This window comes from Botryllus schlosseri, chromosome 14, assembly GCF_051294905.1.
Source record: "Botryllus schlosseri isolate E-star chromosome 14, Bs_hap1, whole genome shotgun sequence".
NCBI classification, from domain to species: Eukaryota; Metazoa; Chordata; class Ascidiacea; order Stolidobranchia; family Styelidae; genus Botryllus; species Botryllus schlosseri.
In genome coordinates this window covers 5,161,150-5,186,355 of record NC_137249.1, presented here as the reverse complement: position 1 = coordinate 5,186,355, position 25,206 = coordinate 5,161,150, and the positions used below count along the sequence as shown (strand labels likewise).

The following is a 25,206-nucleotide window of genomic DNA, read 5'->3' as shown; positions in this document are numbered from 1 at the left end:
CTCGTGTTCGCCCATTGGGATAGGTGTGAAAGAACGTTTGTACCAGAGAGTCACTCGCCTATATTTACAGTGTACGACAATTGCGTGTATTGACGACTCTGTTCGTTCCAGTCATGCGACCCCTATGGCATCATAGTTGTGGCACCGTGCCCGATTATTACCCAGACAGTAATTAAATTAGGAGTCTTTATTTGTAGGTGGACCACCACCGTTTTTACGAAATCTTCTGTATGTCATAAGCTCTTGAGGTCTTCGTCAAGAACTTCGTCACTTTATTCACACGTTACCCTGAAAATCACTGAGGATAGTCGGCAAAAATTTCAAAACGTGAGGGCGAATTTTCCACTCTTGCGTGAACTCGTTAGTCCGTGGTTCACGGCAGAATGGCACCGGCGTCACAATATTGGGAGCTACAGATTTTACGATTCAATAACTTAGATCTGGAATAAAAGGAACAAATTACTGTGATCGAATGGTTTTTGATATTTGACTTGGCTTGCGTCTGCTAAAGCAGCAATCTTTGCCCAATTTAAGTCTGTCCGTTCGTGCTTCGACCGTGCGAATAGGGCGTCAAGATTGTACGATTCAATCACAAAATTGTTCTCAACACATTCCCAGTAGCATATATCTTCTGTTGTTGTATTTAGACTGCAGGTGCTACTTCCTTTACATCATGACTAGTTTCACAGCAACGCCTTCATATACCGCGCCGAGTTCTCGTTAAAATTGTCAAAGCGTTAGCGAACAGTGTTTCGCCGGGGTATTTTTGCGCCGTTAATGTCCAAGTTCTGTTTGCTAACTGCGTATTTGCGTTCAGGGAACTTTTGTATTGTCACAATGTCACAAGGAGTTCGGTTTACGCCGTGACTATGTATTTAAGAGATGAAGTTCGGATGTTTGCAACCTGTGTGTGTAAACTGATTCATAAGCGTCCCTTGAAGTTCCTTGTTGTTTGCAGGTCGCTGAATCGCAGCAAAAACCGCCCCAACACCACCGCGGGCGATGAAAGCGGTGGGTACAAAGGAGGCAAGAATCAGAATTCCCCGGGACGAACTGTGAACAACAACGACCACAAGTCGAGGCGCGAAAACGCTAAGCCCGAATCGATGAGGCTTCTGGATTACGACGAATCGGAGAGAATCAGAGGCGACAGCGACGAATCGCTTATGCGTAACATAAGACGCAACAGTGCTAACTCTGCGAAAGAGAGACGCAGGCTGGCCAGACGCGGGTCTAGTCATTCTGACAGCGATTCCAGTTGTTCTGCATCTTCTATGTCTTCAACATCGGTAGAAGGACCTGTAGTGTTGCGACGCTACGAAAATCGCGACGAAAACAGCCCTTGCAAGCCAGCGGCTAGCCCTACAACCCCAATCGTTAAGAGCTTTCTACACAAAAACGCATCCCCGAAAAATTCTCGTCCGCATAGTCCAGTGATAACTCCAACACCCCCTTCGAGAACCGGCAGCATCGGTTCTAGACCCGGTAGATCCGGTAGTTTAGGCGCAATCGCCATGTCGCCTCCTGTGATGTCGCAACCGACATCTAGAAGGCAAAGTTCGCTACACAAAGAGCACAGCACCTCCAGCGTTGATGATGATGTAGAGTCGCCTACCGCTGTGTTAAACCGTAAACTGTCTATAGACGCCGCGAAGCGGGTCAGCTTATCCACAGACAGCGGCACTGGGACTGTATCTCCTGGTGCGAACCGTGATTCTAGAATTTCCGGAAAATATTTATTCGGTGCCAACCGTGATAGCATTGTGAGCGCCCCTGATAACTTCAAAAGAGGGGGGTCTTTTTCTTCAATATCATCTTTAAACAAGACGCCGCCACCACCGCCACCCAGCAGCGATAAACCCACTAGAGGCCGGTCCTCCTCGACTATAGCCAGCGCGTCCCACCACGACCACGTCGTGCGGCCTAGCGTGCCCCCACCACCCCCGCCTTCTCACAGACGGGCAAAATCGGGATCTGTGATAGATAAACAAAACGAAAACGATTCCGGTGACAATTTAGGATCTACTCACACTATATCAAGCAGAATGAGTCTGCTGTCTGGTATAGGAGACGGTACTTTCAATGCGGAAGACGAATACAACCGCATTTTAGACGTGATAGCGACTCCCACGTCCACGAAACGGTATAGGAGGAGTACGGAGTCTTCGCAGGCCGAGGAATCGTGTAATTTCACTATCGGCGACGACTCTACGGAAAATCGTGGTTCCCTGGAAGTGCCGGGCAGAAAATCGCAGGCGAGCGACAACGATAGCTACAGCGATTTCGATGTCAGCGACGTGGAGGACGACGGCAGCCAGACGGCCGGCAATCCTGTCGGCGACCAGAGTGGCTCGGAGCCGCCGGCGGTTAGTTGGAGAATATTCCATTGATGTAACGCACGAATCGGTTTTATCGGGGTCTGAGTCTCTCTGATGGTACGCAGACATATTGGTATGGAACAATTAAGCATGTGGGCTTGATTTAGAATATACCAGAGTTCGATTAGGATTAGAGTTATGGGTAATTTTTGGTATGGATAAATTTGGGAGCAATGATTTGGGTTAGGGGTAATTTTGGAGTTGTAAAGTAAAGTTTCGCATGCTTAATGGTTTTCACCGTGTCACACGCTCAAATGTACGGTAACCCTTTTTGATATAGTCATGAAATGGCGAATCATTGATATATATCTGACTGTGTTACGCGATTCCGCGACTGACTAGTTGGACCGCGTTATCTGTTTGACTTGCACCATGTCCTGATGTCCAATATCGGTTGTCACGATTGTAGTGTTACGTCGCCTACTCGATTCATGTATTGCTGCACATGCGCAGATAGGAATTGGCAGCATTCTATTCGTTCATTCATTCCATCGCCCTCCAGTTACTTCCCAAAATTCCTGTCAAAGTCATACGAAATTCATGTAGGATATAATCATCGCTCACATCGTCATCCAGACTCTACTCGAACCCGGCCATTGATCGCCACGTCACTTGTTTGGGTAGGCGTCTATTTTTTATCCAAGTCGCAAGAAGAATTTCAATGTCTGGAAGCGGCGTTATGTATTCTTCATATACTAAGCGTGATGCATACACTCTGCTGGTCGATATGATTACTGATTAGATTGTGACAATGTTTTGGAAACGTGTTTACGTCGCCACGCTTCTGCCGCAACCCCACAGGCACTTCTGACTTGCTTTGCTGGCTGAAGTGTATCAATTCAACATGAGGATACCGCTCTCTTTTTTCAAGTGTGCAATATCCTTGTTGCAGTCCGATATTAGTCACAAGGGTGCAAACTATTGCGCCAGGATAATGCCACTGGCGAGATTATGATGTCATGGAGATGGTGATTTGAATAGTATATTATGGTGAAATAAACCGGAATATTTTAGCCTGACACTCTGCAGTAAACCTGAATATAATATTAAAATGTGTTGTAGTGTTTTTTAACAGGATGGCTCGTGGAATAACAAATTTTCGATTGTATAAAAGTCTATTAAAAGTATTGAGCTGGTTATGTCAAGCCACACGATCATACACGGGACACGGCTATTGCTGAAATCTAGGAAAACGGCCTTGGGCTGGCAAATACCGACTCCTATACGTCTGTCATCGGTACTTTTCATGGATCTCACGGCGGATATAACGAACTCTATTCTTGTAGTGTAGGTCATTTCGATTCGTGCGCAGTCTCTCAAAATGGTTCCGTTTGGTGTGAAACCCTATTTCGTCACGTCGAGGCGACTTCACCTGATAGTTCCCTTATTTGCTCAACGCACAGTCGCACACGTCTCGCCAGAAACCTTCATGTCACATAATATCATCGCGGTGGCTATTGTCATCAGTGTACAATGTATATACAAATATCTATGGAGTCGCGGATATGACTGATCTTAGTTCTTCATGATGCTATTCGTGTTCGTATAAGATATGTTCAGTGGGTATTGGCAAAAGGAAGCGATGACTATTATCCCTGACTAGTGTCAGCAAAAATATTCTGGTTTTACTTCAATATGAATACATTATTCAAGCGATGAATAGTTTATCGCTTCGTCGTAGTTGGGGAGTTTATAAGTATTGTATGACGTAATCTTGTAGGTCTCGTACCTATGCTGTAGGCTCACAATAGGAGACATTAGATAACCCGTGAATTTGTAGGGACGAAACTCGATGCTTTATAGCTTAAAAGTGATGGCGCTTGACAAGTTGAGTCGGTGGGTCCTATGATTGCTGTCCTAACCCGTATTTCCGTATATCGCGTGCCGTATACCATTCGCAACAGCGGAAACAGTTTCATTTATAGTCGCGATCAATCTTTCTCACTGCCATCGCGTAGTTTTATAGCTGGTTCAAGGCTATAAATATTGCGTACAATATTGCGTATACGGTTGTTTACACGGGCTCCTCAAACCCAATCGCAGGTCACGGGTGCGACGTATCCGTCTTACGGCTCTTGGCCTTGAATCCAACGCGGGCAGAACATTGTTTATCGATCCTTTTAAACGCTTTGAAGTTGAAATTTGGCTGGAAAGTGTGTGTAGCGCAGCTGCGCGCTCTTAACAGAACTGGAAATGCTCGAGTCGGACGGGTTGACGAGTTTTTGTCGTTTGCCATCAAAATCGCTGACGCACAATGGCCCCTCCAAGCCGCTGAAGTGGATTGGAGGACACCCGCTCCCCACCCGTTGCGCTGTCGCGAGGAGAAACGCGTCGTGATAATGTCCATTCTTTAAACGGCGGTCTATTGCCCGTGATCATCAGTGATGACATCACTAAAAGTTGTTTTTATTAGAAATGTGAACCGGTTTGAACCAATCATTTTATCTACTAAATCTTCCTATCCACGGTCCGCATTATTATCATATATTATTCAATATTATAGTTTATTTAACTGTTTAATTCTGCATAGTCGTGATTTACATATAATTTCGAAGTCGCTTGCTTGAATACATACATGTGACGTAGCAGACTCGGACAATCAGATATTTCTAGTTGTTGATCGGACAAATTAGAGCGAAATGCCGTAATCTAATTCTAATCCAATTTGCGACATGTTGTCATGCTCCAATTTGAATTGTATTGTAATTTCGGGCTTTCCTGTCAATTAAACTTCATTCCGATTGCTACGCGTTGCTATCTGGATGTTGCATGGACGCTGATATGATGCACAGTAATGCCACCAGTAACGTCACCAATAATGATGAAGTCATCCAGTTCTGTAGTTTGCATTAGAGGTGCTCGCAAATAATCAGACATCTGTTTTTATGCAGAAAGTTCCCGTCGCAGTCAAGTTGCATAACATCGCCAAGGAGCTGCTGTCGACGGAGGCGACGTACGTGGACGTATTGAATCTAATCGATCAGGTACGCCTCTATGCGATTTTTGCCACTCCCGAAAATTGTCTGCGCACCGACGCTATATTTATCCAATTTTTCGACAAGACTTGCTGCTAGGCGCGTCTATAATCCACCGTAGCCTCCAAAGATGAGATAGCGGCGGTACAGCTATCGTTGTGTCGCCATAATGCTGATATAAAACCAGACGTGATCACTAACGTGGTTGTCGTGGTGATTTTTCTTTATTTTTAGTACTCTAGTAAATTTACTGTCACCCTCTTGCACTATACTTGTTGAAGTGGTTATGTGTTAAGACTACCGGTACTTTCATTGCTACTAAAAGTGTACAGCTTTTAAGGAAAAACTAAGCCCAGAATACCTACTTTTTACTTACTTTGAAGTATCTGCTTAACTTGTTGTGCTCGATTGGAAGTTTATAACGTTCCTTCTACTTCTACCACTTGAGTACCAACGATGAGTATTGAGTCCCACCTATGTACAAAACCTCACGCTATATATATGTAATCTGGTGGTGATCCGCACGAATAACTGCTACATTGCTGTTGCTTACCCCGCGCGCGTCTTGCTAATTATGCTTATGCCCAATTCATGTATCACGTGTATGATCCGGCGATATTGCGCGATAATTTTGTGACAAAGTGGCAACTTGATATGCGATACGTAATTTACTTGGAAGCTGCCTTGCCATGTTTCGTTTTGTTCCGATATAGATTACCCGGGTCAAGGTAGATCGTTCTCTAGATAGCAGCGATTGGATTCTCTCTGTTTGACCTTGCTGGGTGACCTTTTCGATATGCGCCGCTTTAAGTGGACTTTAATTTTGTTACTCATCGGTGCGGTCCGTTGTCTGCCGCGAATCGATATGTTCGCGGGAGCTATCAGGAAAATCTGTTTAACGATGCTTGCTAACCGTGTCAGACCGTGTGGATTGTGATGGGTTGTTGATATTACATTGACTGGCAACATAGGTATACAAAAATACATCTGCTTTCAAGTATAACACGATAGATGCTTGGTGCGAGGGAGAGATTCTGCTGAAGTACTTTTGAAATACATAGTTCATTACATCTCGGCAACTAGTACAAAGCTTGCGGATATGATGACTTCACGTTTGGATTGTGACGTCACTTCATCCGGAAATCGATGTGCCAATACATTTCCCAGCTCTTTCTTCGGACAGAAATCATGTTTTGTAAAAACTCCACATTCCGTTCGTTCTAATCTGGATCCAAGCCACGATTCCAATCATATCTATTCCACCTCCTCGCACTTTAGATGGAATTTACAGATGCTTTTTGGCAGTAATGCTGATAATTGTTTGCCAAGGTTCAAGGTGTCAATGGAACATTACATGTTGACGGGTTTCAATACGCGATCATTTGCTTACCGCAGATTTGTAGTCGTGGTGTCGATCGTTTCTCCTTGGCAACACCTTCATTCGTACGTCACTACCCGATGCACTATGCTCAATTTTCATTTTTGAGGTTTTCCTACTATCTCCTGTTTTTTACACGTGTTCAATTAATCACGGTGCTGTCGTCTGAGGTGCTTGCGCGATATCTACTCTTGTTCGATCATCTCTCAATGGAATAGGTTGTTCGCTCATCTGTCAATGGAATGGGCCGAACGGAGTATCAGAATATAGTGCGACAAAGTACGCGCGAAGTAGCCATAACCACGCATTAAATGTTGCGATACCACAGGAACCCAATGGAATATATCCGGTTGATAGTTCATTGTGTTGTACAATTTTACTTAAGTGAAAACAGTATCAATCCTCGTCCTATTGATAAGCAGTCTATTATTCGATTTGTATGTCCATTCACTATGGTTTCTTTCAAGATCTTGCGATGACCATTTCCCGTGAAAATTGTTGAGCAATAATTGAATCAAACCTAGAGATAAATTATAATCGAATAATTCTCGTGTGGTGGTTACTACAGTGCGTGTAATAGCCTACGCGGAAAACATGTGTAGATTCGAATCTGGTTAATTCGAGATTTACAATTGTCCATTTCAAATATTTCAGCTGATTGATAAAATTTCCGTTATCAAGCGTTTGGTCTGAAATGAATTATAATTTTTACGGTTGGGCTATTCGCTATATTTGTAATCGTATGATGACGTCAGTAGTAACTAAGCGGATTAACGGGATTAGCAGTTGTGCTGTCAAACAATGGCGTCGTTCATTTCGTCGACTGCAGAGTTGCTGGAGAATTCATGTGGCTATTGCCGCACACTGCATACATGCACATCACACAGTAGCACACTTGTACGATGTACAATGTACATTGTACAGTATGATTTGGAATGATATGTTCTGTCACTCATTCTGTAAAGCTTCCAGTTTGAAACAGAATTCGCCAAATTCATTAAGTTATCTGGCTGTTTGCAGTGCAGCGACTTGTCGTAGCTACGATGTTGACCAGGCCGACAATATTTTGATCAATTACATCATGGATATAATTGGAATGATTTTGTAATTAGTCAGCAATGCCCGCACGTGCCATTGCAGTGCACTGTCGTAGACAAAGGAGGTTAAAGTCTCGTGACGGTTTTTGTGGTGTTTGCGAGGTTAAGGATGTTAATTGCTATGGAGTGGTGAATTGATATGGCCTCGTTGCGTTCAAGAGTGTCGGGTCAAGTTCGTCATACCGTCCCTCAATATTTGATTTATACTGTTATATGATTGTGGTATTTACTGTGGATTTGAAAATCGAGTTCGGAATTATGATGGCAAGAAACTAAGTAGATGCATATATGGAACAACTTATTGTTATCTTGCCCATAGTTTTGGCTGGGACAGAAATCCTGTTGGCTATATCACTACTGATCACGCAATCTACAACGTAGTGTCGTTATTTGGTAGCAAAGGTTGGATCTCGTGTGACGTATAGATAAAATGTCTAGAAATATGCCGAGAAATGTGCTCAATACGCTTTGATTTATTGACCAAAGACCAATTAGCTTTACAACAACATCCCTATTAGCAGATGTATTGCCGATGAAGGGCATGGTAGTATTGGTGTCGTGATATCTACCTTTCGGTATGAAGGGCTTAAGAAAATTTCCACTTCAGCCTTAATGGAAAGTAGTCGTACCGCGTTTTAACCTTGAGAAGTACATTACTTCCGTTGTTGTTGTTGTTGGTTAAATTTCGACAACGGGCTGTTATAACAAACTATGGCATTTATTACGTCACAGATTTGTAACGCTGGCAGTGTTGCGGAGCAAATGACTCGCAGTGATGTTGTTGTTTTGCGTGATATGAGAAATATGCATGCGATTGTCACAGATAATACTGACTAATGATTTATTGCACTACAAATCGAATCGATTTTGCCTCCTGTCGAAGCATGAGTGATAATGTTTCCCACGTTACGTATTGCTGACGGATATTATTCGCACGGTACGGTACTCCTTGTGTGGAAAGCCGTCGGATGGTTTTCGTATGAGTGGGTTTCGCTAATGCGAGTCATTACGAATTGCGTACCGCAACTGATGCTCCTGTCTATCAAAATATACACACGCTCGTGCCGTTGGTATTGAAAGCTTAGCGTTTCCCTTCAGATATTTCACAAACGCGTCCTCGAGGCCGTCAACAAGAAACAAATTCCGTCCGACGTGAAAAACATCTTTTCCAACGTGTCGGCGATCTACCAGTTTCACAGCGGGTTTCTTCTGCCGCAACTGCAAGCCAGGCTTGACTCATGGTAAGAGGGAGTATTGCCGTCAACTGTTGCAAGGCGGCAAGGTCCATCGCAATTTTCCTCGGCAAGGCCGGGTCGTCAATATCGCCTTCTTTCAGGTGATATTATAGTTAGCCTTCGACCCGACCTAAACATTGCAGCAATTCCCTGTACATTAGCTCAAAACGCCTCAGCTCTTGCGAATGCATTCCGTTTATTGAATATCTCCAATACAAATACAGTCAGGTTATTTCAAGCAGTGTAAAATGTCTGTTTTTGGCAATGTCTGTCTTTGGCCTGTACCAAAATTGCAGCAATTTCGTGTAAATTACCTCGAAACGCCACTCAGCTGCGAATGCATCCCGTTATATTGAACATATTTATTATTTATATTCTTGTCGCAGGCTTTGTAGTATGTCCTTGGCTTGTAAGTGACACGGTTCAGCGAGAAATGACCCCAACGACTATTCTATCCTCAATGCAACCGTATCAAAGCTATATGCAAACCGTTATTCACCAGAGCACCGGTATTTTGCGGTGTGTCAGTTGTATGAGTTGCAGATAACGGTTTAGAATTTCATTGATAATTTTGTCCGTATTGTTACAAAATGATAATGGCCACCGCAAAAGTTTAATGACACTGACAAGGATGAAATTATACCGTCACCGGAACGAACAGGTTAATATATTAATAGCCGCCAACACGCCGTTAACATTAAATTCGCGGGTTACCGCGATGACCAATCCGATAATGATCCATCGATCGCACTTAATTTGATACGCCAGTAGCCGATTTTTGCGTTTCATCCAGGGAGGCTAATCCGAAGATCGGCGACATTTTGACGCAGGCGGCGCCCTTTCTGAAAATGTACAGCCTCTACGTGCAGAACTTTCACGAGGCCATGACCATGATCAAGCACTGGTCCGAGAAGTCGACCAACTTCGCGAACATCATGAGGCAGACGCAGGCCTTGGAACAGTGCGGCAATCTTTCCCTGGAGGTGAGTGTGAAGTGTGTACGAAGGTGGTCAGTAACGAAACGCCTCCACTTTTTCGGACTACAATCTTCTTCACAATTCTCTACTAGTTGCTGACGATTCACTTTAACGAATGTCATCCGAAAATATTCGGATTCATTTCAATATGAATATACGTTCGCTTTTGGACTACACCGCCATTTTGCGACTGACGTTTGTCTTTGGTCTCCGTATAACATCTCTAGATCTTACATAAATAAAACATATTCCGATTACGTCAAGATTGATGTGAATTATCTGATGGAAGTATACCGCTTGTGAAATATACATTCCGCTCATTGATACAAACATACTTCCAAGATAAGACCATCAAGACGCTATTCTTCGTTTTTATCACATGTTATTGGTCATAAGTCCGTCGAGATTATATTTCTGGCTACTCGCAGAATACTGATACGGCGATTCGTCAGCCGATGTGTTGATTTATCAATTTAGTCTCCCTGTCGCTTGCAATACAACGAATGAGATGAATTTAATTCGAAAAGTAGTGTTTGTTTGCGCGATAATCCGACAAGTGATATGTCACCCGACCCCGAAGGCGGGTATATTTCGACGAAATCCCGTGACCGAGTTCAAGTGGGTGTTTTCAAATGGGGCTCGCGTCGCGTAATCCAGATTTCGCTGAAAGAAACTTTCGACGAAATCGATACTAGTATTAGCGACGAAAGGCTGTTTTTTATTACATTTCACTGCAACGCTATATCTTGAAAATTCGTTATTTTGCGCCAACTCGTATTGAAAGAAGTTTTCTTGGATTGCTATATTTGGCAATCTAATGGCGGTGTTGTATACTACTACTGTTACCCTGAGAAATGTGATTGTCAGGCTACGGTAAGCCTGTCCTAACAGCTCCTTTATGGAAAATAGCGTGTGGGCCTGTACTTAACTGGAAATTCTCGCGGCCATTAGGTTTTAGAGAAAAGGCCGTTGTGCGTACCTGTGTGATCCACCTGCATTAGCTGGATAATAGTAATAGTATATCTAATATTATATCCAAGCGTGGAAATGTGCATTTTGTAAATATTCCGACTTGGTTTGAACCAGCCACGGGTGTGGTATGGTGACTCGCAATCGCAAGTTATAATGATCTAATCTCTAAATAACCCTTGTATAGGCACACTAATTAAAGCGAAATGGTGTTAATCAAATTCTAATCTAATTTGTGAAATGTTTCATTGCTCCAATGCTAATCTAATTTCTAGTTGTCCTGAAAATGCTAACGGAGATTTGTATAGTGTATAGTGCGAAACAAGTTTGCTAGACATTCGCCATTCCCGCGTTTTTGAGAATGAACTTTACTTCATTCGATTTCCTTGTTTTCCCGAATTCAGTAGTTCTAATTCTAGTCTAAATTAGGAAAAAATGTAGGCTATAGCTATAATTATCATTTAAGCCTAATTTGGAAAAATGAATATATATCTGTAATTCTAATTCTAATCTAACTTCGAAACCTGAAAATTTTCTAGTTGTTCGTGTTTGTTGTCAGGTAAATTACCTGGGTCTAATGTAGAGGATATATTTATTATGCCGGTACAGTTGGAGAATTACAACAGACTGTGATAATCTGTGTTCCTATATACTTGTACAATGTACAATGTCTTTGCAACGTGTATTTACGCAACCAGCAGGGATGTAATTCGCGCAGCCTGGCTTTCCTAGAACACCGTCGACAGCCCTCCTGCCCCACTCGAAGTCCGATAAGCCACGTTTCAATCCCAGACTTAAAACACCCGAGAGCTCTTCACATTCAACACCCACAAAAGACACTCAACTATCGTGTTTACAGTTTGAGCGTGTACCGAATCCTGTACTAATTCGCGGCCTGTGTTCTCGCCGACCTAAATGATAGCGATGCATTATCTTGTTGAATACGTCATCCGGTGCGGCGTTTTTTAAAGGAGTATTATCGCCGTAGCGCAGTTCACTTCATCGCATATTTATAAGATGCTGATATGGACTTCCGCGATCCATAAAATACCCTTCTTTCGGCTCGTATCGCGACAGGAAACTATAGACTTATCGGGAAGTCTTCACCAGTAACGCTTATCTGTCCACACCAAGTATGGCGCGTTAGTAACACATAATGAGGCCTGTTGTTGTAAAAAAAGATCGTGTATACGCTGGTATGGTCGAATTACGAGCAAACCTGGCCTTTGTGACTTCTTGGCGCCCAATGAAAAGTCTAACAACCGCGCTAGTAAAGATGAATTTTGAAAATCGTGATTTATAGGGTTTAAATGAGGCTGAGATGTATCTCTTTCCGGGCCTAAGATAATGACGGCTTGAGGTGATTGCCCGTGTTTCTATAATGCTCTAAGTTTCAAGTTGCGCATTTTAAATATAATTGCACTGGCGGTGATGCATAAAACACAGGGTGAAAATGGCATCGATATTGATATTAATTTCACGGATGTTTCAAATTGCAGAGCTTTTATAAACATAACTATTCCCCGACGGAGTTAAACATAGCAATTTGTTTTGGTTTGCCTTATGTTCTGCGTTTATATCTTCAGCATCACATGCTCGGGCCGGTTCAAAGAATACCCCGATATAAAATGCTTTTGGACGATTACTTGAAGAGGCTTCCCGAGGACAGTCCGGACAGGCTGGAAACTGCCACTGCCCTCGATTTGATTTCCAAAGCCGCAGACCACACCAACGAATCCATGCGACAAAACGTACGTACCCTGACAATGTGTACCTTGTGATCAAGTACCCTATTTTAATCTCGTTTTGACCAAGTCTTGCATGACCTAAAGAGCAAAGATGGTCAGTAGCGATTAACTAAGTACTTATTAGTTTTCCCCGAGTACTCAATTTTAATTGAGTTTTACTTACTGGCACCACTTACTCAATCGCAATGATAATAGAAAACTTCCACTTCTACTACTAAAGTTTTCAGTTTTTTAGGCAAAACTACAGGCCTTGAATACTTCCTTCAAAATCGTTACCTTCATTTACAAGTTTACTTCTACGCGAGTAACTACTTTTACCACCTCTAATTAACATAGTACTAACAGTGCTTGTTTTTACCAATCACCTCTTCCGTCTCTGAAAGAACCATTTGTTTTGCGGCGCAGGATAAATTCAACAAGATCCTGAGCATCTACAACAATCTCGTGGACATCAACTTCGACACTGTGAACGTATCGCGAGAATTGATCATGGAAGGCAAAATCATCAAGATCTCTGCCAGAAACGGGGAAAAGCACGAGAGATATCTATATTTGGTAGGCTTCTTTCGTGTGTAATCCCGTAGCGCTTCGCGCCACTTCACCTAAGTGGAGAGTGTCACATGCTGTTTCTATTTTAAGACTAGTTGAACTTAGGAATTGAGGTAGGAATACAATTTATGATATTTTACAGTGTGCGCGATTTGAGACGCACATATCGCTGAATACGGGTTTACCGCATCCCACAACTGATTACCTTTAATAACCCCGGCACGAAAATTAGACCAAATTGGATATTTAGCCGCTGTATCCAAAAGCCGACCTGTAACACAGTCCGGGGTCTAGGATTTATTTGTCATTTGTTATATTCTTTCCACTGGATAATACCACCCTGACGCTTTGACTGCGGAATGAAATTGAAATCAAGTTATTAGTTAGCAACATAGGAACATAAAATATCTGTCCGTCGTGTCACAAATTCTTTAGTATCACCAAATACTACAAAAATTAGACCCGAAATTTCGATGTAATTTGTCATGAATCAAAGTCCAATTTGGTGCTCAGCCCCGCCGCTGTGTTTATTTTAATTTGCTAGCCTACCTCGGGGCCCAAGATAACGTAAGTTATAACTTGGCTATAACCGCCTAGCTTATAGCTGTAATTTACCAGTGTAGATGGGACCATGGTCAAATAGCTGAATCAGGTGTTCCAAACTTGATGGATGCCGACTTTCATTCAAACGCGCAATTACGGAAATCGATTTCCTTATACGGCCGGCGAGGAATTTATTAATTACACGTCGTGACGAGTAATCAAGTGTTTGCTCAGAGTTTTGGTGGAACCAAACCGCGTCCGAGGTCTGTTAACGAGTGGATATTGCGATAGTTGATTCGAGTCCAGTCGAGGCATTGCGAAACTGCGCGGTTGTAAGTCCGGGTCCGAAAGTGATCTCTGATCCAATCACGCCTTGCATCACGGAAATGCATTTGAATCGGAGAAACGCGAAGCCTCAAATTCTCAATTTGGAAAATTGTAAATGTGGGCTGGGTTGACCCATAGCCATGGTTGACCTTTTTTCGTGAAGAGCATCGTATAGGGATGTGACATTGCAATTTAAGCTCCGTGGACATGTGAATGATGAGCAATGAGCATGCCAGAAGATAGCATACGGCACTTCAGCATGTGGGTTGAACTCATGGTTACATTTAGGGTTGGGTTAGGGTTGAAATTAGGGTTTGGGAACTGTTATAGGTAGTTTTGGGGGTTATATATTCACATGCTCAAGTGTCGCATGCGCAACTATTGTTTTTCTTTGTGTTCCATGCTGAAATGTCGGGCAACCGGTATTGACAAGGGAAATACCCGATTTACAATAATGTGATTTAAATCGTGGGTTAAATTTAGATCATATCACATTGTTGTGCATCGCAAATTTTCTGTGTCAACATCCCCGCACTGCTGACTACGCACTTCCTTTTTTGGTATTACGACTGGTGTAATGAGAATTCCTATTCAGACTGTTATATTTCGTTATCGTATGAAGGTGGCGCGCCAGAAAAAAATCGTAATCGTGACCGCACCTATACTCGTGACGCGAATTTTCCGAAACCGTTCCGTCATTTTCCAATTTCTGTCTCAGTTCAACGACATGCTGCTGTGCTGCACGCCGCTGCGGCGCCTGCAAAAGAAATCATACAAAATCACTGCCAAAATCGACCTGGAAGGAATGGAAATACGCGGGGTCGCGAACATGAGCATTCCGAACACGTTCTGCGTGAACGGGACGAACAAATCGATGGAGTTTGCCGCTAGGTAAAATTAATTACGATCCAATTTATCTACAGCTCTACCACTGAAGCTAAGAAGCGATACTTGACAAATGGTCAGAGGTGGTAGTTTTCTAAAAATTGTGAAGGACGCGTTGAGTTGCTAGGTCGAGTTGGCGAAACATACTTGATTACTCTGAAAAAAATAGAAATAATTCGTCGTTCCTGACCACCTGACCACATTTTGCTCTGCAAACAGCTCCCCCGAGGAAAAAGACAAATGGATCAACGCCGTGAACGAAGCGATCGAGGCCTCCCTGGAAAGAAAAACTTCCTTCATGAAAAGCGTGAGCCAGCGCGCCCGGCCCGTGTCCGCCGCCGAAGAGCAGCCGCCTGCTAGCCAGTCCGACAGCCAATTGCAGCTCGCGTCCCCGCTGCGAACCCCCACCAATAAACCAATCAGCTTCGAGGTAGGATGGGCTTTTGATATTATCGAGTTTCTCGTTTCTCGCCGACTAAATGTAATTTGTTTCCGAGACGCGTCGCCGTGGCTTAGAAATTTTGGTGATACGGTATTGTTGTTGCACCATGTTCTTCTCACTTCTCTAATTGTTGCGATTGTCAGCCGGAAATAACCGGGTTTACTCACTATGAATATATTATTCGATTGTATATTGCAGTCCCGTATATTTCCAAGAGTGGCTTCATAAATTTTAGCGACAACTATTTGAATCTTCTATCACTGGTGCAGGTGTTGTATTTGAATTGTTGGAAAGTAGTAACTATCCGGTTTTATTCGGCTCTTCTATACTGATCATGAATTTCCCTTGATTTCTGCAATGTCTACATTTCCATTTCTAGGAATTTGATGCTGCCGCGGAAGAAAAACGCATCGAGATATCCTGCAACGCGGGCAGCGCCTACATCGTGGACATCGAAGACCACGACCTCGGCAAGCGCGCCCCGCGTTGGATCAAAGACAACGAAGTGACGATGTGCATGAACTGCTCGAAGGCCTTCAACCGGCTGCTGCGTAGACGCCACCACTGTAGAGCTTGCGGACGGGTGAGTGTCTGAGTGACGTCACGATTTCTGACTTCGATGCTAATTGGAGAGTGCGGAGTATGTCTCATTCGCCTTGCCCTATGTTAATGACCGATTTATGTTGATATACCAGTAGTTCAACAACTTAACCTATACTTGAGTGTGAGTATACTTTGCTATTGATCAACTTCGGAATGTATTGTATTTTTAAACTACTGGTTCAACAACTACTGAACAGTTTTCTAAGCAAAACTACGTACGTTTTACTGTTTTGATTTTGTAAAGTATAGAGTGTAGTTCTGGGACACGCCTGCGTTGCTTTTACGAGGGAAATTGTCGCCCGAATCGCATGAAATAGCTTGTGGCGCGGTGTCTTGGTATAGTTTAAGGCAGCACGTATTTGCGGTGCTATTATTGTGATTATGCGTTATTGGCAAAGACGCGTTCTGTAATTACAAAAGTAGCACCTCATCCACCCCGCGAGCCACGCCAAACCTACTGTTTGAAACCAACGTTTCGATTTCAATTCAAGCAGTTTCGACATCTCTTGGAAATTTTTACAATATACTAATAATTGAGTAGAAATCTACGCCGTTATATCTACTATAGCAGCAGCAACGGTGATTACTTCCAGCTCTGTATATTCCTAACTTCCGCTAACTGTTAAATCGACTCGTATTGTCTGTTTCCCTAAACTTTGCCACCCTTGATAACGCCGCAAAACACTACCAAACCGATCCAATTCGTAATAATATATTCTCCAAATCATATCACGTCACCACCAAGCTCTTAGAATCATGCGCCGACATCCTTCTCAAAAGCCCCTGGCCTAAATATTTCATCTGCTGCGCGACAGCCGTGATCACCGACATGATTAGCAGCGTAGGAGGCAGGCCAATGACAGTCAGAGCGCCTACGCACGATCGGAAAGTCTTAGGGTCCGCCAAATCGTCGCCAACTATCGAAGGCATGGCTTTGTTCAAAGCTAAGCAGAGAAATTCGCCTGGCGTTTTGCGGTGCTTGCGAAAGAACGGGTCTGCGGTGCTTGAGGTTTCTTCTATCGCAGACTCGAAATTCGTATCCTCAACGCTTGGCAGCTGCTCCCCGGAATTGGTTACGAACGTGGTGGTGCCGATGAGTATTGCCATAGCCGCGGAAGCGACGATTTTAGCCGATGTGCCGAGCAGCATGATTGTTTCGCGTTCGAAGTCAGCGCAACACTGAATGTGGTCGCGATTCTGAATATTTTCATTTCGACGCGTCTTGTGACGTCATAATACACTGTCTGATGAATGACGCGTCTTATTTGGTTGTGTCGCGATGGTTATTTTAATGGCGGCGTACTACATACGCCTGTCTATATACACTTTTCTTGTATTCAGTTTTCGAAAAATCTTAGCGTTATTGACAATGAGTAATATAGAATACTAATATCATTTATGAAACCCAGCGGTGGTCAGTAACGAAGCACATATATATACAATTGAATAAAATTGGGTTTATTTCAATGTACAGTTGAATAGCATATTCATTTGGTATTATTGACGATTACCCCCGACGATTTACAGCCGAAAATATTCAGGTTCATTTCAATATCCGCCCAAGTGCTTCATGTTTTTGACTACATCTGCTTTTTCTTGTTGTATGCGACCCCTCGTGCTCACTTTTTTGCAACTACACAAGTACTTTTTATATCTCCATTTTCGGTTTCCGCTTAAAGTAGTTTAGGCATGTCTTAGAAATCGCTTCTTGTAATTGAGTCAAAATTTACCTAATTACTTCAACTCTAGTACCAACAACATCGACTGCTTTGACCACCTCTAAAAAGTAGTGAACTAAAGCGTGCTTGTTCCTCGCGCAGGTTGTGTGCACGGAATGTTCCGATCACAAGCTCGAGCTACTGTACGAGCCCGGCAAGCCGCACAAAGTCTGCAACAAGTGTCACGCCGTGCTAACGGGTCGCAAAGGCAACGACGGTGCCGACAAGAAGAGCGTTTTGCAAGTATGCACCCTTCGATCTGTGTGGCTAGTGGCTACTTACCACCTTTCCAAGCGGGAAATTCATTGTGACTGTCAGAGATTGATAGCTATGTTATAAATCTGAATCCCGTTCCGTTGTTGAGCTTGCAGAGCTCATAATCTGACTAGATCACACTTGGACGACCCGATAATAATTATAGTTAGCTAATTGGAGCGAAATACTGGCATACCGATTCTAATTTAACTTGTGAAATGTTTGTAGGCTCTAGTTTTAATCAGTTGTCTTGGAAGTGCTGTGGTATAACTGTATACTAAGAAGCGACGAAAGCTGTCCACAGATGTGTGCCATTCGCGCGGTTACGAGACTGAATTTATTTGTAATTGTAATACTCCTAAACCCCGACCAGCCATCTCTGACCAAATTGCTTCAATAATGACAAGCCGTGAAAAACACCTTGTACCCATTACAGAATTGACAATATGGTTAAGTTTACTCCTATGGGGTCAGCTGGTGCTCCGTGCCCTATGCGTAACAAAGGGAGGCGGACACGTCTCACACAAAATGCGTGATTAGACCATTCATCATGCCCCGTTTGACCTTGTAGAAGGATCTACGTAATAATGAGCAAACTTTGTTATAAACGAAGTATTATTTATAACCTTTCTGGTGACTGTGACATGTTCGCGCTTTAAATGAATTTTTTTCGACAGATCGAAGCCGACGTGGTGTCAGAAGACAGCGTGATATCGGAGTATCTGTTCTTTTCCGAAGCCGATAAGCGCAAGCCGTGGACCAAAATGTGGTGTGTGATACCGGGAAACGAGCCTTGTCTCTACGTATACGGAGCTAATCAGGTTTGTCATGTGTTCGAGGTTGTATTTCATAAGCTGTTTGTTTTCTTGGTGAGTTCAATATATTGTAATCGAAAGAAGTTGATAATGAAAAGCGACTGAATGCTTGACTCATTGCATTCTACGATTGTTGATGGGATAAAATCGAAGAAATTTGCGTCATATTGCACTCTCACATCACATCAGACATCATATTGAACTTATCATGGATTCTCTGTTGAAGTTGAAGTTGTGTACAAAACATACGACTTTATCATATGAAACAAGTAGCTGAAACCTTCGTGTGTTACGGAAAAGTAGAACTACTGTATGCTGCACTATAAACATACACGTGTACTATTTACAGGACGTAAGAGCCGCGATGACCATGCCTCTCCTCGGTTTCACCATAGTAGAAGACGCCGCGCTGGACCGCGAGTTCTCCTTCAAACTAGTCCAAGCGCGCAAGACCCTCTGCTTCGCCGCCACCAGCGCAGACCAGATGAAGCGCTGGAAATTCGTGTTCGCAAAAGTCACGCAAGGCGAAGAAGTGCAGCGCGAAGACGTGTACGGCGAAGAGACGCCTTCTCGGCTCTCGCTGAATCTGGCGGGGTTGTCAATCAATGGATCACGGTTGAGTTCGTCCAGCGGCGAGTCTTCGGGAGCTTCGGTGTCGACAGCTAGTGATTTTTCAAGCCGACCGACTAGTCTCGCAGGTTGCAATGTCAGCGACGGTAGCACCGGTGCGGGCGTACAGTCTGACGCCAGCCCGCAAACTAACGAAGCCTTTCAAGTCACTGACACTTCGTAGCGCGACATTTTACGTGTTACTTCATGATTATTTTATTGCTACTACCCTGTTATTGCCGTACTCAAGATTCTTCTATCTTTTCTTTTATGAATAATTTCATTCCTGTTACTGCGCCCGCGTTATATACATTATACACGACTCCTCGAACTTCATCGCTTTTAGCCTATTGGTTTTAGTATAGTGTCCTTGCTTTCGAGTGTCGCGATTTTACTATGGCGCCCTTGCGCTTTTTATTCGTTCGTTCACGGTTATACGGAAACTGTTCTGCTGTCGCGTGTCAATGTTATTTCGTTGCGTACCATGCTGCTGTATATAACACCGAATATTATGAAACGCTTGAAATTGGCTGGTTGATATGATGAATGTTTGGGTGGGCGTTATAATCACAGAAGGCTTGTTGCATTTGACTTATGGAAAACTGCGCCATCGCATCGGCAGGGTCGGTCGTCGTACCTTAAAACCAACTATGGGTTTAGGGACCTCTGTATATTTTGTCCCGTCAAACCTACCGTAGCAAATCATTTACTGAAAGTTTTATCGATTAAAAAACCACAAGGTTGCGATATAATGAAAAGAGGGTGTTGTTTGTAAGTAACGTAGTCTTTTTAATCAGGCACCCACATTGGCACAGAGCATGTAATTGTAAACGGAGAACGTAAAAGGATAAGCAATGAAATGGATGCCATCAGTGGTGGCCCTATGATTGGGGGGGCCCTGGGCGAGACTTCCGGGGGGGGGCTATAAGTATGTAATCGCAGCTTCTGGAGGGCTCAGACCCCCCTTTCGCGTACCAACGTAACAGCCGTGTAGAGACTTCATTATTGTCGTGATATGGGACTTTAATAACAAATGCGGAGATTTGAAGATTGACTTATCTGAACGGGATCATCTTCTTGATTGGTACAAGGATTTCCACGTCTATTCGCTAGAACCCTTGAAAAAAGCGGTAAAACCAAAAGGGGGGGGGGTGGCGGGCGACCGCCCACCCCAAAAGCCACCACTGACATGCCATTCTGATTGGACTGCTTCGGATTGCCGCGAGAAAATGAGGTCATGAGTCGACATCAAAGGCGTAGCCAGAAGGGCCATGCCACTCTTCCAGCATTTTTCGTAAATTAACAAACGGTGGAGTATTGTTGGGCAGATCTATTTAACTTGAAATTTTTCTTTACGATGTATAATGCCATCCGTAGATTTGACTTCGCGCCTAGGGAAAATAGCCTACTCATGATGTACAGAATTGAATCCAACTGCATTGTTGTATGCTACCTGCGGTTGCGTGTCAATTAGGCACCAGCTGTTCAGCGCCAAAAAGACGCACCAAGACAGAAGACAAGTTGGAGCAGCTAAATCATAAGGTAGAGAGATGTGGGATTTGCACACCTTCGAAGACCTGGGGCCTTCGAGACCATTGTGTGATACTAGCTGTTAAAAACGATTTCTGTCAGCAAGCATTTCTCACTCGCGGAAAATATGCTGTAGGCTATTTTGGATAGGAGGGCTGGATTCATCCAAGCACTAGCTAGAAGTTCTTGTACAAAATCCCAAACTTGTTTGGCCGAAAAAGGTTTTTGTACACCATCGTTGGGATCAAAACGATTTTAAAGAGTTGTCTTTATAATGAGACACTTGATTGACTGCGGTAGCCTACGTTGCACTATAGAGGATGTAGTCTCTATAGTTGCACGTCTGAAGAAAGTATTGTTAAGTGCCGCTACGTCTCGTCAGAGTCGGATGCAAAGCTTTATGTAGCCTACGTATAATTCGATAATATGAATACATTTTTGAGGAAATGACATAACAAATATAACTAAACTTTCACTAATTCTACAATTTTCCAAATAGCTCTGTGGCCCACCTCAAAATTCTCCTGTGACCCATACCAGTCGTCCATGACCCACTGGCCAGAAACCTCTTGGCTATAGCATTTAAAGAGACATGTTAACTGGATGAAAGAAAAAAAGGATAACATAAAAGGACTAGCGTGAAAATGAATGCGGCCTGTGTGGGTCAGGGTGGGTACTGGCAGAGGTGGCCCTATTATTGAGTGGGCGAGACTAGAGGACGAGAGTAGGCTATGTGTTCGCAGCTCCTCCCCCGGCAGCATCCTATTATCACCAACTTAATATTAGTGAGCCATATGTAACGGAATTACGTGATGTGTATATGACACGACACTGAAGCAGGCCTAAATAGAATAGCGATACAACTGCTACAGGCTAAATAGACCACACTAATCCGGAAAGCTATCGACTGACATTATAGTAAATAAGTCAGCACACGACGTCAAGGTCTGAGTCAGGCGCTCGATTAGGTCATATCTATTATTGCATGGTTGCAAGGATAGACTGTACAGTGTACAAGTGTATATCAAAACTAAGTAGCCTACCGAAGCAGAGAATTGATGATTATCGGGATATGGGACGCTTCTAACATCTTCTTTATCGGTACACGGATTTCCACGTCTATTCGCAATAAACCTCTGAAAAAAAGCTAAACAAAAGAGGGGGCTTCAACCAGGGGGCCCTGGGTGACCGCCCACCTCGCCCACCCCAAAAGCCATCACTGGGTACTGGGTAGGCGAGGTCGATGCCAGCCAGATCATGGTCCAGCAGATCCAATCATAGCCTTTACGCTGTAAATTACTATGGTCCAATATCCTTGAGGGCTGATACGAAGTATTCAAAAGGACTTATCCTATCCATACCTGCCTAACTAAAGTTCGAAAAAAAACGCAGAAAGTACCCATGTATATATCACAATGCGCCTGCTGTAAAATGACAGCGCCAAACAATTTCAAGAAGTGGCAAGTCGATAAGTCACGGAAATGTGCCAGCTGGTTCCAAAAAGCATAAGCCGTGTCGGATGTATGTCACGTGTGTATGTTGATTCTTGATTGACGCATGAATTTAGGCGATGAAAGCTGTACGATATATCAATGATATATATATCATTGGATATACAAATGTCAGCGATGTCTGCATTAATTATTTTGGCGAGTCAGGGCACCAGGGTGAAGGTAGTCCACAATATAGAAAATCCTGACTAATGTACTTACTACATGTGGCATGCACCGGTGTATAGGCGATGTAGAATGCATTTTTAGGCAACCCGACAATTTAATCAACAAGCCAACACCATTTGCATAAAAGTATATTGTTTTAATCAGCCCTAATTAGCATTGCAGTCTTTTACCCTTGTATACGGTTTCGCTGTACAGTGGTGTGGATTAGCAAAGTAATATACTCGAAATGAGTGAACGCTCTGAATTTTATATCGCTATTCAGGGTGTTCTGAAGAGCTGGACAGCGTTGCAGGTACTCTGGTATATGAAAATCTTATGATTTGTTATGTTAGTAAATGTGCCTAATTGCTGTTTTGTAGCTTGCCGTATCTCATGGGCTTGGCGGACAACATAGCGCAGAGAAAGCTCAATGGTTCGTTGGTGTTATAGAAACGTACTTTGCAGAAAATGGTAAGTATGGAATGTACATTTCTTCTTTTGACAGGCGTATCAAGTTGTGTGAGTTATGTTGTGCAGTAGTGCTTATCTGCTTGTCCGTTTGATCAAATATCTACTGCGGGAAATGTTTTAGAAGACATTCAATTGTAGGATAACTTGGTCTTGGTATACTGTATACAAAATTGTTGAAAAATAATTCCTTTTTCACACTTGAGATTTTTTAAAGTAGGGAATAGTTTTTGGATAGGGTGAAAATATCAAATGAGCAAAATGAACCTTATTTCAGGGAACTGAATATTTTTTCGTAAGGCCTTCCCATTTTCATTGTTATTCGTCGCGTTACGTTAGTTACGATGATGTATATTATATAGTCTGGACCGCAGCCTACGATAACTTAAGTCTCGACAATAGTAACGTGCAACTGACCACTATAAGCCTTTATAGGTCATACGGCTGACAGTGATATTCTCTTTTTGTGCAGATAGTCTTGAAGACTTTGAGGTGGAGGAATTCATCAGTCAAATCATGAACGAAGAGTTTGACACAGTATTAGAAGACAACAGTCCTTATGCGGTTGGTATGCCGTTGATACTTTTTTCGGCTAGCTACAACAATGAGTTTGATTTCAGAACCCATGTTGAACTAACTATAGCCTAATTATGAGCTAATTTAGACGTGACAAGAGCAAAGTCTTGGCAATGCTGCTTTGGAGAACCATGTCCTAAAACTCTGTTGAAACTCTAATTAAGTTTAAAATATTTTGGTGTATGTCTTTCCTAGAATGTATCTGAATGTGAATATACATGCAACCTTTTTGACCAGCAGGGGTAGTCAGTGTTTGTATTGCTACCATTCAACTTCCGATGGTGTGATCTCATGATGGCTATGAAGACAATACGGCATCGTCATGTTTCACCGAATTGCTGCCACTTGCTGAGACATGCGGATGAAATGTAATTTTCTCATTCCTCAGATTGCAAAAGAAATATGTCAACTATACGGTCTGTGGTCGAGGAATAATTTGGAGGAACTTCGCAACAAGATCAAGGCAATGCCGCAAGTCAATTTGGCTGAATGTGTGTACCAGGGAGACGATGAGGTAACTGAGTATATTTTATACAGTGAAGCCATTCAACCAATTTAGGCCTAGATATTGAAACTGGATTCACACAAGAGCACAATTTATAATAGTTTAGTACTGTCTAATGCAGTGGTTCTCAAGAAGCCTTCTTGGTGGTATTGCTCCAACCTTGAACTCGCAACGGGTTTGCTAAAACTATGAAGTGTTCAACTATGCTTAGTTATTTGACTATGAGGGGGGAAGGAATGTAGTAAAGTCTGAGACTGGACTTATTCTGGTATATTTGAATTGAGTTCATGCTCTGGAATTTGACTTCTAAACTGATTGCGTCTGCTGGGCAGGATGAACCAATGGCAGTATCAAATGAGGAGGAAACTATGGCGTCGCTAAATCTCGCCACTGACGAAGTTGAAACTCAAAATCAGAACAACGGTGCGGCTTGTAGCAGTAGGAGGCAAGTACAAGATGAAGATGGTTGGACTACCATTGTCACCAGATCGAAATCGAAGAAGAAATCTGGCGGCTAATGGTCTCAGCATGTCAAGTGGATGTGCTAATCTATTTAAGCCTGATGCCAAACGCCAAGGCCAATATCCCCAACGTTTTGTTGCCCAAGGGTTGGTGAAATACTGCTGGATGCAAGTCTCGGCTAAGCAGCATACGTGAAATGATCTGTTTTAATATGCTGGGACGGCGCCTGATGTTGCCCGAATGCGCCAATTATTTACTTGGTAGATGCTTAACATTAAACTGATTTCTATGGATCCCGTTACCGATTGGCCAACCATTTTGAGCATTGTCATATTTCTGCTGACTATAGCAGTGGTTCCCAAATTGTGGTACGTGGGAGCATCTCAAGTGCTAACTTCAGCCAATTTTTAAATTGAAAAAAAATCTTTCAAGACTTAACACGCTGGGCCTTCCGAAACTGGATAGTACAAGTAAACCAGTGCCTTCCGAAACTGGATGGTACAA

The 25,206-nt window shown here is 43.1% G+C and overlaps 2 protein-coding genes across 6 annotated transcripts in view; both read left to right on the top strand.

The window, feature by feature from the left end:
* LOC145455518 (uncharacterized) overlaps positions 1-20,029 on the top strand; it is a 49,218-nt gene extending 29,189 nt beyond the window's left edge. For all 5 annotated transcript variants that reach the window (XM_080333497.1, XM_080333499.1, XM_080333498.1 and 2 more), the window contains 12 exons: positions 959-2,366; positions 5,270-5,362; positions 8,927-9,069; positions 9,857-10,046; positions 12,596-12,760; positions 13,163-13,312; positions 14,895-15,067; positions 15,281-15,491; positions 15,883-16,086; positions 17,927-18,067; positions 18,757-18,900; positions 19,244-20,029. In XM_080333497.1, coding sequence (XP_080189623.1) covers positions 959-2,366; positions 5,270-5,362; positions 8,927-9,069; positions 9,857-10,046; positions 12,596-12,760; positions 13,163-13,312; positions 14,895-15,067; positions 15,281-15,491; positions 15,883-16,086; positions 17,927-18,067; positions 18,757-18,900; positions 19,244-19,687 — 3,466 coding nt within the window. In that variant the 3' untranslated portion in view covers positions 19,688-20,029. The remainder of the gene's footprint in view (positions 1-958; positions 2,367-5,269; positions 5,363-8,926; positions 9,070-9,856; positions 10,047-12,595; positions 12,761-13,162; positions 13,313-14,894; positions 15,068-15,280; positions 15,492-15,882; positions 16,087-17,926; positions 18,068-18,756; positions 18,901-19,243) is intronic.
* A 2,799-nt stretch (positions 20,030-22,828) lies between these two features.
* LOC145455524 (pre-rRNA-processing protein TSR2 homolog) lies at positions 22,829-25,003 on the top strand. Its single transcript, XM_080333508.1, has 5 exons — positions 22,829-23,004; positions 23,072-23,162; positions 23,632-23,723; positions 24,124-24,249; positions 24,573-25,003. The coding sequence occupies exons 1-5, from the start codon at positions 22,939-22,941 to the stop codon at positions 24,756-24,758; spliced, it is 561 nt and encodes a 186-aa protein (XP_080189634.1). The 5' UTR covers positions 22,829-22,938; the 3' UTR covers positions 24,759-25,003.
* The last annotated feature ends 203 nt before the right edge of the window (positions 25,004-25,206 follow it).

Bases quoted from the DNA above. Each gene is read 5' to 3' on its own strand.
- LOC145455524 (XM_080333508.1), top strand. From the start codon at position 22,939: ATGAGTGAACGCTCTGAATTTTATATCGCTATTCAGGGTGTTCTGAAG. The intron at 23,724-24,123 runs GTTGGTATGCCG...CTCATTCCTCAG, and splicing joins AAGACAACAGTCCTTATGCG to ATTGCAAAAGAAATATGTCA. The intron at 24,250-24,572 runs GTAACTGAGTAT...TCTGCTGGGCAG, and splicing joins TGTACCAGGGAGACGATGAG to GATGAACCAATGGCAGTATC.